The 17,648-nt window shown below is 42.4% G+C and overlaps 1 protein-coding gene across 2 annotated transcripts in view; it reads left to right on the forward strand.

The window, feature by feature from the left end:
* The first annotated feature begins 633 nt into the window (after positions 1–633).
* cpt1ab (carnitine palmitoyltransferase 1Ab (liver)) overlaps positions 634–17,648 on the forward strand; it is a 59,774-nt gene continuing 42,759 nt past the window's right edge. For both annotated transcript variants that reach the window (XM_071326825.1, XM_071326826.1), the window contains exons 1-2: positions 634–755; positions 15,922–16,086. In XM_071326825.1, the coding sequence (XP_071182926.1) occupies positions 15,946–16,086 (141 nt within the window). In that variant the 5' untranslated portion in view covers positions 634–755; positions 15,922–15,945. The remainder of the gene's footprint in view (positions 756–15,921; positions 16,087–17,648) is intronic.

Below are 17,648 nucleotides of genomic sequence, written 5' to 3' on the forward strand. Positions count from 1 at the left end.
TAAATGTTTTTATTTTTTATTTAACCTTTATTTAACTAGCCAAGTCAGTTAAGAACAAATTCTTATTTACAATGACGGCCTACACCGGCCAAAGCCAGACAACGCTGGGCCAATTGTGCGCCACCCTATGGGACTCCCAATCAAGACCGGTTGTGATGCAGCCTGAATTCAAAACAGCGTGTCTGTAGTGACGCCTCTAGCACTGAGATGCAGTGCCTTGGACCGCTGCGCGACTCGGGAGCCCTTGATGACAGCTTTGATGCCTAGCAATCAACAAATGTACATTGTTTAAAGCACACTTATGTCTCAGTCACAAATGACAGCTCCAATAAGCACTTCATGGTGAACGACGTGAACGAATGGCTTGTAGAATCATGACTCTTTCGAGTTTTCAGTTAATCGTTCGCTGATAAGGGGTCCGGCGTGCTCTCGACATTACTGACTCAAATGAACGAAATGAGTCGAAACATTCGTTCCTCTTGACTGAACGAGTCGAAAAGATCCGAGTCAGTAAAAAGAGCCGAACTTCCCATCAATTGTGTCCGTTTGGCCTCTCCCAAGAGGAGGAAAAAGAAGAGCTAATGTGACGTATCAAACTGGGCGGTCTCTGCAAGTCCTCACTCTCCATTCATACGGCGCCTTGCAACTGTCAACGCTGAGGGAGGTCTAACCAAGCCGCACAACCTTGGACACGTTCAAAGAAAGTCCTCTTTTACATTTTGCGTTGCGAATATACACGTTTGGAGAAAGGGCTGGTGAGTAAAATCATACTTTGTTTGAGTCTGTTGTGTTTTGTTCGATTATAGCAGTTTTCGAAGTGTGGCTGCAGTCAAACAATAAAGAAAAAATTGGCTATATCGTTAAAAAACACAAATAAAAATGTTTTTTGTTCTTAATGTAAGGTTAGGGTTAAGCATAACTTTAGCAGTGTGGTTAAGAGAAATTGCAGAAATAGGCGGGGTTTAGCCATAATTATGACTGTGGCTGTGGTAACTAGTGACGACCCCGGTACAGGGGAATCTCTGACGTTACATTTTGTGTTCAGTCTTCAGCGTAGTGAAATGGTCATACAGAAATATTTTACTACTATGATGTGTTTGTAAAGAAGACAATCGCCTATAGACCTAAATTCGCAATGAGCCATAAGTGTTTATGAAACTGAAGTGTTTATAAACCAAGTTTAAGTCAAATACTTAGATCTAGTATTTTGACCTTCGTTTGCACTTACTCCTGTGTCATAACTACCATATATGACACTTGAATAAAACAATGTTGTTTGTGGATGTGTTCACGCAGGGCTCATCTGCGAAAGAGACCATGGTCTCCTCATGACTCCCTAGAAAGGTTAAACAAATAAATATATATTTGTTTGACCCTCTCTCCAATGTAAGGAATCTGTGTTGAAAAGACACTATTTGGATGTAAATACAGTAGGCCTACCATTCATGTCATGGTATTTTGACAGCAAGAGGACACAATCTTGTTTCACAACAAAACCAGCAAGTATCAATGAGTCGCTGAACTGTTGTTGGGATCATAATACTGCTATTGGGCAGGAGTCCAAATAAGAGGTCATTCATTCTCTATCAGTCTCATTGGCAAATACTTTATTATTCCCCAAGTTTGTTTACATTTTTAGCTGCAAGGCTATTGTCTAAACGTCGCTACAATGTCAAAGGGGACACCTGCCCTCGGTACACATGTAACCTCCAAATAGAGCAGAGGAAGGTCAGAGAGAGTACAGTACAGGTGTGTGTCCTTTGAGGGCCTTATGCGAGGCAATTAAGCCATAACCCATTCAGGCATCATTGATCAATCATTAGGCACTGCATTAGATTATCTAGCTTCATACCTTCTTATATTGACTAAAGTGAATTTAGGTTGACTCTGAAACACTGAATTATAGCCTATTCCAGTCATAGGGAAATACTGACCCCATTTTACACCAAGTGGCCTGTAATTCAACCCCAGAGAAACATATCCAATAATATTTCCCATGTAAGGTATTTTAAGATACACATGTGTATTATGTGCGTGAATGAGTAAAAGAAGAAACCTATAGCTCATGATGAGAACATATTTTTTCTTTCGTTTTAGTTTAAACAAACAAGATTGCGATGACATTTTAATGGGTCACGTTTTTATGCAGTTATTCAGTCACATAATACTATTTACTTTATTATCGTGGCTTATTACGCGTTCACCCAAGCATAATAATAAACAATGTAGCCTATTATCACAGAGTATGATGGCTATAATGTTGCGAGTTATTCGTTGCTCGTTTGCCGAGAATTTGAGCGCTACAGCTCGACGACCTTTCCCCCAGTTTCCAGTAGCACAGTCATGTGATCACGGGAACCCATCTGGGGGAAGGGAAAGTGGCTGGTGAAACACAGCTGAATGGAAACACAACTGCGTCGTTGCTGGCTGCCATAGGTACCCAAAAATGTGTCCTTCATAAGCTGACTACACCGCCAATGCGCGCATGATGATTTTGTCCATCCACACCAGAGGCGATCTTGACACGTGAACCAACTATACTAATTTGGGGGCATACCGAAACACACATTTAACATTAATGGCCATTAAGATAGCTTGCTTTTGCTAGCTACTTTGTCCTGGGAGATGAACTGAGCTGACAAGGTAAAAATCTGTCGTTCTGCCCATGAACAAGGCAGTTAACCCACTGTTCCCCGGTAGGCCGTCATTGTAAATAAGAATTTGTTCTTAACTGACTTGCCTAGTTAAATAAAGCTTGAATGAAAAATAATAATAATGAAAAATAAAAAATGAACACAGTACCAGTCAACATTTGGACACACCTACTCATTCCAGGGTTTTAATTTATTTGTATTATTTGCTACATTGTAGAATAATAGTGAAGACATCTAAACTGAAATAACACATATGGAATCATGTAGTAACCAAAAAAAGTGTTAAACAAATCAAAATATATTCAATAAAATTCAATGTAGCCAACCTTTGCCTTGATTGACAGCTTTGCACACTCTTGGCATTTTCTCAACCAGCTTCATGAGATAGTCACCTGGAATGCATTTCAATTAACAGGCGTGCCTTGTTAAAAGATCATTTGTGGAATTTATTTCCTTCTTAACGTGTTTGAGCCAATCAGTTGTGTTGTGACAAGGAAGGGGTGGTATACAGAAGAGACACGACAGTCCATTATTACTTTAAGGTATGAAGGTTAGTCAATCCGGAAAATTTCAAAAACTTTGAATACTTCTTCAAGTGCAGTCGCAAAAACCATCAAGCCCTATGATGAAACTGGCTCTCATGAGGACCGCCACAGGAAAGTAAGACACAGAGTTACCTCTGCTGTAGAGGATAAGTTCACTAGAGTTACCAGCCTCAGAAATTGCAGCCCAAATAAATGCTTCACAGAGTTCAAGTAACAGACACATTGCAACATCAACTGTTCAGAGGAGACTGTGAGAAGCAGGCCTTCATGGTCGAATTGCTGCAAAGAAACCACTACTAAAGGACACCAATAATAAGAAGAGACTTGCTTGTGCCAAGAAACACGAGCAATGGACATTAGACCAGTGGAAATCTGTCCTTTGGTCTGATGAGTCCAAATGTGAGATTTTTGGCCTCCATCCGTCGTGAACTTAGAAACAATCATCTGGCCACTAAGGGCTTCATAAAATAATTTTGCTTGATTGAAAGTGCTGTATAGTAGTATAATGATACTCTTCGTGCGTGTGTGTGTGTGTGTGCGTGTGTGCGTGTGTGCGTGTGTGTGTGTGTGTGTGTGTGTGTGTGTGTGTGTGTGATGGGAGGCCTGCAACTGTGTCACACAATTTATTATGGAAACTCCTAAGAGGTGATTATTAGGCAGACAGTATGTGTGTGGTTGAGATAAAGAGAGTAATGAAGACAGAGACTGAGCGGGAGAGAGAGATGATGTTCCTGACCAATTGTATACTATTTGTTGCCCTGCTCCTCTCTCTCGCTCTCGCTCTCTCTCTGTTAGTCTGTCCCTCTAGGTCAGTGAAAGTGAGGGAGGTGATGTGGAGAGTCAGAGCTCAGCAGCAGAAGGCAGGGGGGAAGAGGAGTTAGAGATGATAGGAGGGATAGAGATGTGGAGTGAGGAGGAAGAGAAGGGAGAAGTGGAGGGAGAGAGGAAGAGGGAGAGCACAATCGAGAGGGGAGCCTACATATCCATGGAGTGTGTCTGCCCCAAGTCCCACTATTTTTTCATTGGATTTTTTCTCTGAATCTTTCTCGATCTAATACTTGTTGCATTTACTAAATCTTATAGGGAAATTGTGTATTTAAAAAAAATAGTCTCTGAACAGTTGTTGTTGTTTTGTATGCTTTCTCTTTATCTGTCTCTATCTGATACTTCACTGAAGTATCAGGAGTTTTGTCAAAATAAGCTACTATTTCTACATTTTGTGTCAGGCCTGGTCTGTACTAAATCTTATTTAGAGAGGTTATCTACATTTTGTGTCAGGCCTGGTCTATACTAAATCCTATTTAGAGAGGTTATCTACATTTTGAAATAGTCTCTGAATAGTTGTTTGCATTTTTACATTGTTACAGAAGTGAGAATCGTTGTCAATCAAATAACCTACTTTGTGTGAGTTTTGACATACTTTCTGAATATTGACCTCTGGTCACATTTTCTATAATTTTTTAAAAATATTTATGTGTAAATAATATTTACAAGTATAATATACTATACTTGGTACATTTTGAGTGAGTCATTTAGTCAAATGTACGACAATTTAAATACTCTAGGGTTTTTTGTTGTGTTGAGTGTTAATACTTTTTTATAGTGAGTGTCTTTGCACAATGGAAGACAAAATTTGTGTTATACCTATTGACATGAATGTGGTGTCATATTAAAGAAGACGTTATGCTCTTTAAAAGGATAGTGAAGGATAGTCGACCCAGCGAGCCAGCCCATTCAGCAACCCGCCCAGGTCAGCGATGCCCGTTTGTCCCTCCCGGATAAATATGACGGCACCCTGTCTAAATGCTGTGGCTACCTACTCCCTCTATTTTGTGCACCAGGTGGGAGCCCCCACCACCGAGATGTCCAAGGTTGATACGGTTATTTCTCTGCTGACTGGGCGGGCGTTGGAATGGGCTACGGGCGTCTGGCAGAGGAGGAGCTGGATTTGTATCAGGGGTTCATGGCTCTGTTCAGAGGTATCTTCGATCATCCATCGGAGGGCAGAGAGGGGGATGAGCGCCTAATCCAATTACGGCAGGAGGACCAGACTGCTGAGTACGCACTCACCTTCCGGACAGTAGCAGTATCCAACAGATGGAATGAGCCGGCGCTTTGTACGCTCTTCAAAAGAGGTCTGCGTGAGGAGGTCCAGACGGAACTGGTCTGTTGAGACGGCAACCTCTCCTTGGACACACTCATCGCGATGGCAATCCGTCTGGATAACCTACTTCGGGAGCTTCCCTCTGTGAACACTTTGGATCAGAGCCTGAACCCATGGAGGTAGGGGTCACACGCTTCCCCGCGGAGGAGTGATGCAGATGGAGACAGCTGGGGCTCTGTCTCTATTGTGGTCAAGGAGGGCACTAGCTCCAGCAGTGTCCGGTACACCCCAACTCGGAATCGACAAGCGCATAGGGAATGTCACGTGATCTTCCACATCCAGGGGCAGGCGTGAGTATCCCCTTTTCATCACTTTCTGCCAAACCCTTTTTGGTGTCGATCACACTAGTTGACTGTCCCTCATGTACTGTTTCTACAGCATTAGTGGATTCCGGTTCCGCAGGGAACTTTATTGACCAGACCCTTGCCTCCTCTCTTAACATCACCTCATACTGGCTCTCCTCTCCTTTCCCGGTTCAAGCCCTCGACAATCGGGCATTAGGTTCCGGGACCATCATACACATCTCCAGACCACTCACCCTCACCCTCACCGTGGAGTCCATCCATCAGGAGAACATTCCCTTCATCACCAGTGCACCAGCTCACAAGATCATTTCCGGCCTCCCTTAGCTTCAACGCCATAACCCCACCATCTCATGGTTAAGGATGAAAATCACGGGCTGGGCACCGTGGGAAAGCAGGACCTGCTTTCCCGTTGCCTGTGGTTCCACGTCGGAGTCCTGTGGTTGCCCTTCAGCCCAACATCCTGGAGGTATACCAGGACCTGCGGGAGGTATTTTCTAAAACCTGCGCCACCTCTCTCCCTCCTCATGGCCCCTGGGACTGTGCCATCGACCTGCCCCAGTGAAGACGCATCTACCCTCTGTCGGTGGCTGAAACAAAAGCCATAGAGGAGTACATCCATGAGGCGCACCAACAAGGTTTCATCTGCATGTCCACTTCTCCTGCGTCTGCAGGCTTCTGCTTCGTGGCCAAGAAGGATGGAGGGTTATGCCTGTGTATTGTTTACGCCCATGTATTGATTAGAGGACTCAATGAGATCACCACCAAGATCTGTTACCCTCTGCCGGCAGCTATCGAACAGCTCTGCGGGGCCCGGTTCTTTACCAAATTAGACATGCGGAGTGCATACAATCTCATCTGCATCCGGGAGGGGGATGAATGGAAGACCGCTTTTAGCACGATGTCTGGCCACTACGAGTACTTGGTGATGCCATTTGGCTTAGCCAATGCTCCGTCAGTGTTCCAGGCATTCGTCAACGAGTTGTTCTGGGACATGCTCGGACGCCAGGTGGTTGTGTATATGGACGACATCCTGGTCTACATGACTACCTTGGAGGATCACATCACTCACGTCCGAGTAGTCCTGGAATGCCTCCTGGCTAACAAGCTGTTTGTCAAGGCTGAGAAGTGCCAGTTTCATCAGGAGGCTGTCTCCTTCCTAGGCTACCAAATCAGCCTGCAAGGAGTGAAGATGGACATCAAGAAGGTAGATGCGGTCAGGTCATGGCCAGTCCCAACCACCATAAAGGGGTTACAACGGTTTTTGGGGTTTGCCAACTTCTACCGCCGTTTCATCAGGAACTTCAGCTCCATCGCCGCTCCTCTCACCGCTCTCCTCAAGGGTGGTCCCCGTAGGCTGGTGTGGAGTCCAGCATCTGACGAGGCCTTCGGTATCCTTAAGGAACGTTTCACCGTTTCACACCCAGATCCCACAATATCCTTTGTGGTGGAGGTGGATGCTTCAGAGGTGGGCGTGGAGGCAGTTTTGTCTCAACGACAAGGTAATCCACAAAAATTGTATCCGTGCATATTACTTTAAGAAACTGTCCCCTACAGAGAGGAATTACGACGTCGGCGATTGAGAGCTCCTGGCGGTGAAGTGCCATTAGAGGAGTGGAGACACTGGCTGGAGGGCACCAAGGACTCATTCGTCATCCTCACCGACCATCGGAACCTGTACATGCAGACAGCGAGGAGGCTGAATCTGCGCCAAGCAAGGTGGGGCCTATTATTTACAAGATTTGACTTCACGCTGACCTATCGCCCAGGCTCAAACAACACCAAAGCCGATGTCCCATCTCTACGATGCGGGAGAGGATCCTGTCCAGAGTGCACCCATAATCCCTACCTCTCAAGTTGTAGCCCCTGTGGTCTGGGACGTAGATGTTGACATTCGCCAGGCTCTGGAGAGGGAGCCTGCACCCACTAACTGTCCTCCTGAGCGCATCTACATTCCCACGGGGATAAGGGATCGGCTGCTGACCTGGGCACATACAGCTGTAGTCGCTGGACATCCAGGTATTTCTCGTATTTCTCGTACTACTCAATCTATCTCTGAGAAGTAATGGTGGCCTACCTTGGCGCAGGACATTATTCGCTACGTCAACTCCTGTTCCGTTTATGCTCAAACCAATCTCCCCCTGCACGCTCCAGCATGGCCACTTCTTCCCCTTCCCATGCCTCAGTATCCCTGGGCTCATCTATGCATTGACTTTGTCACTAATCTTGCCTCTGACGGTTTCACCGCCATTTTGGTCGTTGTGGATAGATGGATTTTCCAAATCCTGTTTCATTCCTCTCTCTGTTCTCCCTTCTGCTCTCCATGTTGCTGAGGCACTATTTCAGCAGGTCTTCTGACATTATGGACTGCCGGAGGACATTGTCTCCGAACGTGGCCCCCAATTTACATTACGGGTATGGAGAGCCTTGGTGGAGAAGCTCGGGGTCACTGTCAGCCTCACTTCCGGGTATAGGCCTCAGTCTAATGGGCAGGTGGAGGGGATGAACCAGGAGCTGGGGAGGTTTCTGAAGAGTCACTGCCAGGACCGGCAGGGAGAGTGGGCCTGATTTCTTCCATGGGCGGAGTACGCCCAGAATTCGTTAATTCACTCCTCCACCGGGCTGGGATCTTTTATTTCATCTCATGAAACATGGGACCAACATTTGATCTTGCTTTTATATTTTTGTTCAGTGTAGCTTTAAAAAAATGACTAGAATTGCAGTAGTGCTGGGTGGTATACCATATTTTACGATATACCGGTATTGATGCATGGACCGGTTAGGGTTTTTACATGACCTATTTACATTTTTACCCCTCTTCTCCCCAATTTCTTGATATCCTATTGGTAGTTACGCTCTTGTCCCATCACAGTTTTCAGCTGTGCTAACGTATAATTGCAAAAGGGTTTTATAATAATCAATTAGCCTTTTAAAATTATAAACTTGGATTAGCTAACACAATGTGCCATTGGAACACAGGAGTGATAGTTGCTGATAATGGGCCTCTGTACGCCTATGTAGATATTCCATAAAAAATCTGCCGTTTCCAGCTACAATAGTCATTTACAACATTAACAATGTCTATACTGTATTGCTGATCAATTAGATTTTCTTCAAAAACAAGGTCATTTCTAAGTGACCCCAAACTGTATGTATGTGCCCATCTCAGTGAACTAGTCCATTGTGGATTAAACTTATCTTATAAAAAACAATCAATCAATTATAATCACTAGTTACCTACACATGGTTGATGATATTACTAGTTTATCTAGCGTGTCCTGCGTTGCATATAATCGATGCGGTGGCATTCGCGAAAAAGGACTGTCGTTGCTCCAACGTGTACCTAACCATAAACATCAATGCCTTTCTTAAAATCAATACACAGGTATATATTTTTAAACCTGCATATTTAGTTAATATTGCTTGCCAACATTAATTTATTTTAACTGGGAAAAATAGTGTCACTTCTCTTGCAACAGAGTCAGGGTATATGCAGCAGTTTGGGCCGCCTAGCTCATTGCAAACTGTGTGAAGACTACTTCTTCCTAACAAACACAACCAACTTCGCCAAACGGGGGATGATTTAACAAAAGCTCATTTGCGAAAAAAGCACAATCGTTGCACGACGGTCCCTAACCATAAACATTAATGCCTTTCTTAAAATCAATACACAGAAGTATATATTTTTAAACCTGCATATTTAGCTAAAAGAAATCCAGGTTAGCAGGCAATATTAACCAGGTGAAATTGTGTCACTTCTCTTGCGCTCATTGCACGCAGAGTCAGGGTATGTGCAACAGTTTGGGCCGCCTGGCTCGTTGCGAACTAATTTGCCAGAATTTTACGTAATTATGACATAACATTGAAGGTTGTGCAATGTAACAGGAATATTTAGATTTATGGATGCCACCCGTCAGATAAAATATGGAACGGTTCCGTATTTCACTGAAAGAATAAACGTTTTGTTTTCGAGATGATAGTTTCCGGATTCGACCATATTAATGACCTAAGGCTCGTATTTCTGTGTGTTATGTGTGTTATTATGTTATAATTAAGTCTATGATTTGATAGAGCAGTCTGACTGAGCGATGCTAGGCACCAGCAGGCTCGTAAGCATTCATTCAAACAGCACTTTCGTGCGTTTTGCCAGCAGCTCGTCGCTGTGCTTCAAGCATTGCCCTGTTTATGACTTCAAGCCTATCAACTCCCGAGATTAGGCTGGTGTAACCGATGTGAAATGGCTAGCTAGTTAGCGGGGTGAGCGCTAATAGCGTTTCAAACGTCACTCGCTCTGAGACTTGGAGTAGTTGTTCCCCTTGCTCTGCATGGGTAACGCTGCTTCGAGGGTGGCTGTTGTCGACGTGTTCCTGGTTCGAGCCCAGGTAGGAGTGAGGAGAGGGACGGAAGCTATACTGTTACACTGGCAATACTAAAGTGCCTATAAGAACATCCAATAGTCAAAGGTATATGAAATACAAATGGTACAGAGAGAAATAGTCCTATAATTCCTATAACTACAACCTAAAACTTCTTACCTGGGAATATTGAAGACTCATGTTAAAAGGAATCACCAGCTTTCATATGTTCTCATGTTCTGAGCAAGGAACTTAAACGTTAGCTTTCTTACATGGCACATATTGCACTTTTACTTTCTTCTCCAACACTTTGTTTTTTCATTATTTAAACCAAATTAAACACGTTTCATTATTTATTTGAGGCTAAATTGATTGTATTGATGTATTATATTAAGTTAAAATAAGTGTTCATTTAGTATTGTTGTAATTGTCATTATTACAAATACAATTTTAAAAATCATCCGATTAATCGGTATCGGCTTTTTTTGGTCGTCCAATAATCGGTATCGGTATCGACGTTGAAAAAATCATAATCGGTCGACCTCTAATGTCACCTATTCTTAATCGTGTGTCTTCTGAGATCTCTTTTGTTCAAGGCATGATTCACATCAGACAATGCTTCTTGTGAATAGCAAACTCTCATTTTGTACGTATTTTTTTTTTATTGGGTAGGGCAGCTTTAAACAACATCTCCAATCTCGTCTCATTGATTGGACTCCAGGTTAGCTGACTCCAATTAGCTTTTGGAGAAGTCATTAGCCACAGGGTTCGCATACTTTTTTCAACCCTCACTGTGAATGTTTAAATTATGTTTTCAATATAGACAAGAAAAATACAATAATTTGTGTGTTATTAGTTCAAGCAGACTGTGTTTGTCTGTTGTGACTTAGATGAAGATCTGATCTAATTTTATGACCAATTTATGCAGAAATCCGGGTAATTCCAAAGGGTTCACATACTTTTTCTTGCCACTGTATATACGACAAACCCAGAGATCTGTCGTTGTAGATAATATTGTAAAACATACTCCACCAATACATTTTTGGATAAAAGTTTCACGGCCATGTTAACTGATATATAATGCATAATACCTCTGTAGAACCTTAGGCCTTACCTGGGTAATGATCTATGCGATTCACAGGTAATAATTAAATGCCTTGGGCCTTGAGTGAACCTGTAAGGAAATGTGATGGTAAAACTTTACATTGTAAAACTACTCAATCATTTACCAACCAGACTACAAATGAACTGGCATACCTAGTTTTATTAGGCCTGCTTCTCCTTCTAATTGTACTACTGAGTAGGCTAGTAGTAGGTTTAAACTGCTTCGGGTTAAGGCGTAGACCTACTCTATAAAATGAGATGGAGTTCTATCTAGTGAAATGAGATGTGCCTTCACATACAGTGCATTTGGAAAGTATTCAGACACATTGACTTTTCCCCCCCAAAAAATTAAGTTACAGCCTTTTTCTAAATTGATTAAATAGCTTTTTTTCTCATCAATCTACACACAATACCCTATAATATCAAATAAACTTTTTATTTTTTTATTTTTGCAAATTTATAAAAAAATGATAACTGTACCATCTACATAAGTATTCAGATCCTTTACTCAGTACTTTGTTGAAGCACCTTTGGCAGCGATTACAGCCTCGATTCTTCTTGAGTATGACGCTACAAGCTTGGCACACCGGTATATCTCTGCAGATCCTCTCAAGCTCTGTCAGGGTGGATGGGGAACGTTGCTGCACAGCTATTTTCAGGTCTCTCCAGAGATGTTAGCTCGGGTTCAAGTCCGGGCTCTGGCTGGGCCACTCAAGGATGTTCAGAGACTTGTCCCGAAGCCACTCCTGCGTTGTCTTGGCTGTGTGGTTAGGGTCATTGTCCTGATGGAAGGTGAACCTTCGCCCCAGTCTGAGGTCTTGAGCGCTCTGGAGCAGGTTTTCATCAAGGATCTCTCTGTACTTTGTTCTGTTCATCTTTCCCTCCATCCTGACTAGTCTCCCAGTCCCTGCTGCTGAAAAACACCCCCACATCATGATGCTGCTACCACCATGCTTCACCGTAGGGATGGTGCCAGGTTTCACCCAGACATGACACTTGGCATTTAGGCCAAAGAGTTCAATCTTGGTTTTATTAGACCATAGAATCTTGTTTCTCATGGTCTGAGAGTCTTTAAGTGCCTTTTGACAAACTCCAAGGGGGCTGTCATGTGCCTTTTACTGAGGAATGGCTTCTGTCTGGCCACTCTACCATAAAGGCCTGATTGGTGGAGTGCTGCAGAGATGGTTGTCCTTTTGGAAGGTTCTCCCCATCTCCACAGAGGAAGTCTAGAGCTCTTTCAGAGCCCTGACCAAGGCCCTTCTCCCCCGATTGCTCAGTTTGGCCAGGCGGCCAGCTATAGGAAGAGTCTTCGTGGTTCCAAACCTCCTCCATTTAAGAATGATGGAGGCCACTGTGTTATTTTTTATTTAACTAGGCAAGTCAGTTCAGAACAATTCTTATTTACCGCCCTATGGGACTCCCAATCACGGCCAGTTGTGATACAGCCTGGTTTCAAACCAGGGTATCTGTAGTGCAGTGCCTTAGACCATTGCGCCACTTGGGACCTTCAATGCTGCAGAAATGTTTTGGTACCCTTCCCCAGCTCTGTGCCTCGACACAATCCTGTCTCGGACCTCTATGGACAATTCCTTCAACCTCATGGCTTGGTGTTTGCTCTGACATGCACTGTCAAATGTGGGACCTTCTATAGACAGGTGTGTGCCTTTCTGAATCATGTCCCATCAATTGAATTTACTACAAGTGGACTCCATTCAAGTTGTAGAAACATCTCAAGGATGATCAATGGAAACAGGATGAACCTGAGCTATATTTCAAGTCTCATAGCAAAGGGTCTGAATACTTATGTAAATAAGGTATTTCTTTTTTCTATTTCTAATAAATGTGCAACATTTTCTAAACCTGATCGCGTTGTCATTATGGGGTATTGTGTGTAGATTGGTAAGGAATTTGAATGTATTTAGTCCATTTTTAGAATAAGGCTGTAATGTAACAAAATGTGGAAAAAGTCAAGGGGTCTGATTACTTTCCAAAGGGACTGTAGTCCTCTAGACTGAGATTCCACCTCTTGTTGGGGATTAAAAAGAGTGAGGCTGTGTCTCAAATGTCACCCTATTCCCTAGTGTGCACTTCTTTGACCATGGCTTACAGGGGTCTGATCAAAAGTAGTACATCAGGGTTCCCCAACTGACTGAGACTGAGATTCCACCCATGGGCAAATCAACTCCGAGTGATTTACGTTTTGGAAATGTGTTCCAAAGTGTTCCCACGCATCATAGAGAGTTCTCTCTGTAATTATTGGGACAAGGATGCATTTGTTGTTGTTTTGGCTCTGTACTCCAGCACTTTGGATTTGCAAGGATAGAATGACTACGAGGTTGAAGTGCAGACTTTCAGTTTAAATTTTAGCGTATTTTTTATCCATATCGGGTGGACCGTTTAGACATTACAGCACTTTTTGTACATAGTCCCCCCATTTTAGGGGACCAAAGGTTCCATATCCCTAGCGCACAATGATTACATAAAGCTTGTGACTCTATTGAAATGAATGGTAAATCATGTATTGTGTCATTTTGGAGTCACTTTTATTGTAAATAAGAATAGGACATCTTGCTAAACACTTCTATAGTGTGGATGCTACCATGATTATGGACAGTCCTGAATTAATCGCAAATAATGATGAATGAGAAGGTTAGACGCAGAAATATCATACCCCCCATGACATTCTAAGCTTTCATCGTTGCATTAACAGGGGAGGTTAGCATTTGTTTGAGGGGGACTATGTACACAAAGTGCTCTAATGTCTTAACGCTTCACTTGGTATACCCTCACATTTTAAAGCTGACAGTCTGCACTTTGACGTCATAGTTTCATTGCGCATCCAAAGTGCTGGAGAACAGAGCCAAAAGCAACAAAAAACGACTTACTGTCCCAATAATTACGGAGTGCACTGTATATGTGATGGTATACAAATGTAAGCAAGGTTTGAAATGATTGTTTTCGACATATTATGTCAGTTTGAGCTTCTTGTGGTCAATTTGCAGTCTACACATTATTTGTAATTATGTTTCAGCCTACTGACCATCCGCTCAAGAAAAATTGGCCCGCAGCTGAATCTAGCTGATCTCTGTACTACATTATATAGGAAATATGGTGCTATATGAGCCCTGGTCAAAAGTAGTGCACTTTATAGGGAATAAGGTGCCATTTTTGACGAAGACTCAGGAGTCCTGCCATACTTGGCACAGAGTGAGCTCCTTACATTATGTCCTACTCCATTTAATTATAGTTTAATCAAGGGACAAACAAACAGGGCTCTGGAATAGTAGGCTAGTCACCACTTAATGGAAACAGCCCGTCAATGTTTAATCCAATAAGCATAGCCTACCTCTATTCGGTGGGAGGCTTATTACCCTGGAATAGGTCCTATTTGTTTACATATTGGAATTTGGCTGACTGTTGAAGAATGTCCCCATTTAATTTCTAGGAAATAGGGAAAGAAGCAAAGTGTGAATGTTTCGGCAGTGCTGATGCACTTAGAATGGTCTGGGACTGGGTCATATAGCCTAATAAGTTGTATAGTCCAGACTCGTCAAGCTCGGTGTTTTCCTGAGAGAAGAGCTGAGTCGTGTTCATTTAGGCTCCAAGCGGAAGAAAACTGGGACTATCTGTACTTGTCCAATACAAAACACTCCTTTTCGTTTTCCATTGCAAAACTTTGAAATAGTTTTCTGTTGCATGCCATAATGAACAGGACCCTGTAGATTTGTATTTTCTGTTATTTCCCACCCCTCGTTGCAGAGCGCTGTAGGACCGATTATCATTAGCTGGAGATGGCATACGCGTTTATGAAATGCATATGGGTTATGAATGTGTTATGAAGTCTTTGTCTAGGTACCTTTTACTTTTAAATAACATTTTACAGTATTTTTTAAATCATTTTGAAATTAAACTGCACTTGTCTTTACGCTAAGCTAGCTACAAGTACAGAGATGAGACTGACCTTGAGACGATCTTTCCCTGACCATGTCCTGACCTCAGTAACAAAGGTCCCCCTTGTAAAACCCACTGGCTCCAGGTCATCTACAAGTCTCTGCTAGGTAAAGCCCCGCCTTATCTCAGCTCACTGGTCACCATAGCAGCACCCACCCGTAGCACGCGCTCCAGCAGGTATATCTCACTGGCCACCCCCAAAGCCAATTCTTCCTTTGGCCGCCTCTCCTTCCAGTTCTCTGCTGCCAATGACTGGAACGAACTGCCAATGACTGGAACGAATCTCTGAAGCTGGAGACTCTTACCTCCCTCACTAGCTTTAAGCACCAGCTGTCAGAGCAGCTCACAGATCACGGCACCTGTACATAGCTCATCTGTAAATAGCCCATCCAATCTACCTCATCCCCATACTGTATTTATTTATCTTGGTCCTTTGCACCCCAGTATCTCTACTTGCACATTCATCTTCTGCACACCCTACCATTCCAGTGTTTAATTGCTATATTGTAATTACTTCGCCACCATGGCCTATTTATTGCCTTACCTCTCTTATCCTACCTCATTTGCACATGCTGTTTATAGATTTTTCTGTATTATTGATTGTATGTTTGTTCATTCCATGTGTAACTCTGTGTTGTATGTGTCGAACTGCTTTGCTTTATCTTGGCCAGGTCGCAGTTGCAAATGAGAACTTGTTCTCAACTAGCCTACCTGGTTAAATAAAGGTGAAATAAAATTAAAATAAATAAGAGGTCTTCTAACCTCAATGGTACTTTCAGGTTAAATAAAGGGGGAAAAGAACGAATCCTATCGATGTGTCATGTCCCCTCCTCCCTCTCTCCTCAGTGACCCTGTACAGCAGCAGCCACCATGGCAGAAGCTCACCAGGCCGTGGCCTTTCAGTTCACTGTCGGGCCTGATGGCATTGACATGCAGCTGTGCCACGAGGCACTGCGCCAGATATACCTCTCAGGCAAGCACTCCTGGAAGAAGAGGTTCATACGCTTCAAGGTGAGAGTGCGCAATTAACTAATTAGTCAATTCGGGCGAATCAGGGCTCAAGACTAACTTTTTCCCCAGGTGGGGAATGCAACTAACATTTTCTCAAAAATGTTGTCACGGCGTCATGTGATAAGAGAACATTTGTAATAATCTTATGAAGTCATTACAGTGCTACTGAGTTTGTGTAATTCAATAAAAAATATAAAAAATTGTTTCATCAAATATGTCCATGCAGGAATGCATGACACAATATATTTTGATGTGCAACCTAAACCAGTGATTGTCATGAATTGTGGGTTGACAATTAGTATTTTGTTGGTATATTTTACTCTCAAAATAGGGCCCATTAATTTTTTGAGATATTTTGTTCAGTAGAGATTGATATATTTTGTGTATTAATATCACATAGGCTAATTCACCATCTGAGGAAGTGGAAACTTAAAACGCATTACCTAGATCGCTAAATATAATATTCTGCTGGTTAGCAATGTAATTGATTCATTTAACAGTAAATTTAAGGTCCTAAAAAAACTTGGCAGCACACTACCCAATGATGTCTATATAGGCCTATGCAATCACCACGAATGGCAGATGCACGCTTCCCGCATTCCGTATACAGTATATCAATGCCATATGCTACCACTTCGGTAAAAAATGGTGCTATAACACTCAATATTAAGAGATGAGAAGAAAATGTAATCTATGGTACCTTTGGTAATTGATACTCGAATAACTTAAAAAAAAATATATATATATATTCATATATAGTATAAAAATGTGATATCTGTGTCCATATTGACCATGAGTTTCTAGTGGATAGACCATATGGTTTAAGAGAAAATACACTAATTACTGAAAAAAACATCTAATTAACAATGGCATTATTTGAAATTAACTCTGCCACTCTTCCAACTATTGACTTTTTTCACAACTGCCACTAGTTTGGCGCCAAAACAAAGAAATAGTAAAATAAATTAAAGTGTGTAAAAAATAAATAATATAAAGGATATTTCATGCAGAAACCCTCATTAAGTATTAAACGCCAATGGTATTCTCTAAGTCGATGGTTTATAATTAGATTTTTTTTTTTACAGCTTTGTCATTAGATTTTTTATTTTAAAATCATTTTGGATTATTTTATATATTTTACATGTGATGAGGCCACACAGAGGGCACGCAATAATTACAGACACCTCTGATAATCTGAAGTACCCAAAAGGGCCACTAGACGTCTTCTGATAAATTACATAAAATACTTGAAAGTTACCAAAATTCTGGTAGTTTACTGGTAAAATTCAGAAGTTTCCAGTAATATACCCTCCCTTTGCAACCCTCTGCTTACCTGTTCCTGAAAAAAAAAAACAGGTAAGCCTAAGGACTTTTTACAGAATAAGTCCGCATTCTAGGAGGCCACATTGCATTCAATATTGGGGAAAGGGGATACCTAGTCAGTTGCACAACTGAATGTATTCAACCAAAATGTATCTTCCGCATTTAACCCAGCCCCTCTGAATCTGAGAGGTCGGGAGGGCTGCCTTAATCTACGTCCACGTCATCACTGCCAAGGGAGA

The sequence above is a fragment of the Salvelinus alpinus genome, chromosome 9 (genome assembly GCF_045679555.1).
Source record: "Salvelinus alpinus chromosome 9, SLU_Salpinus.1, whole genome shotgun sequence".
Taxonomy (NCBI): Eukaryota; Metazoa; Chordata; class Actinopteri; order Salmoniformes; family Salmonidae; genus Salvelinus; species Salvelinus alpinus.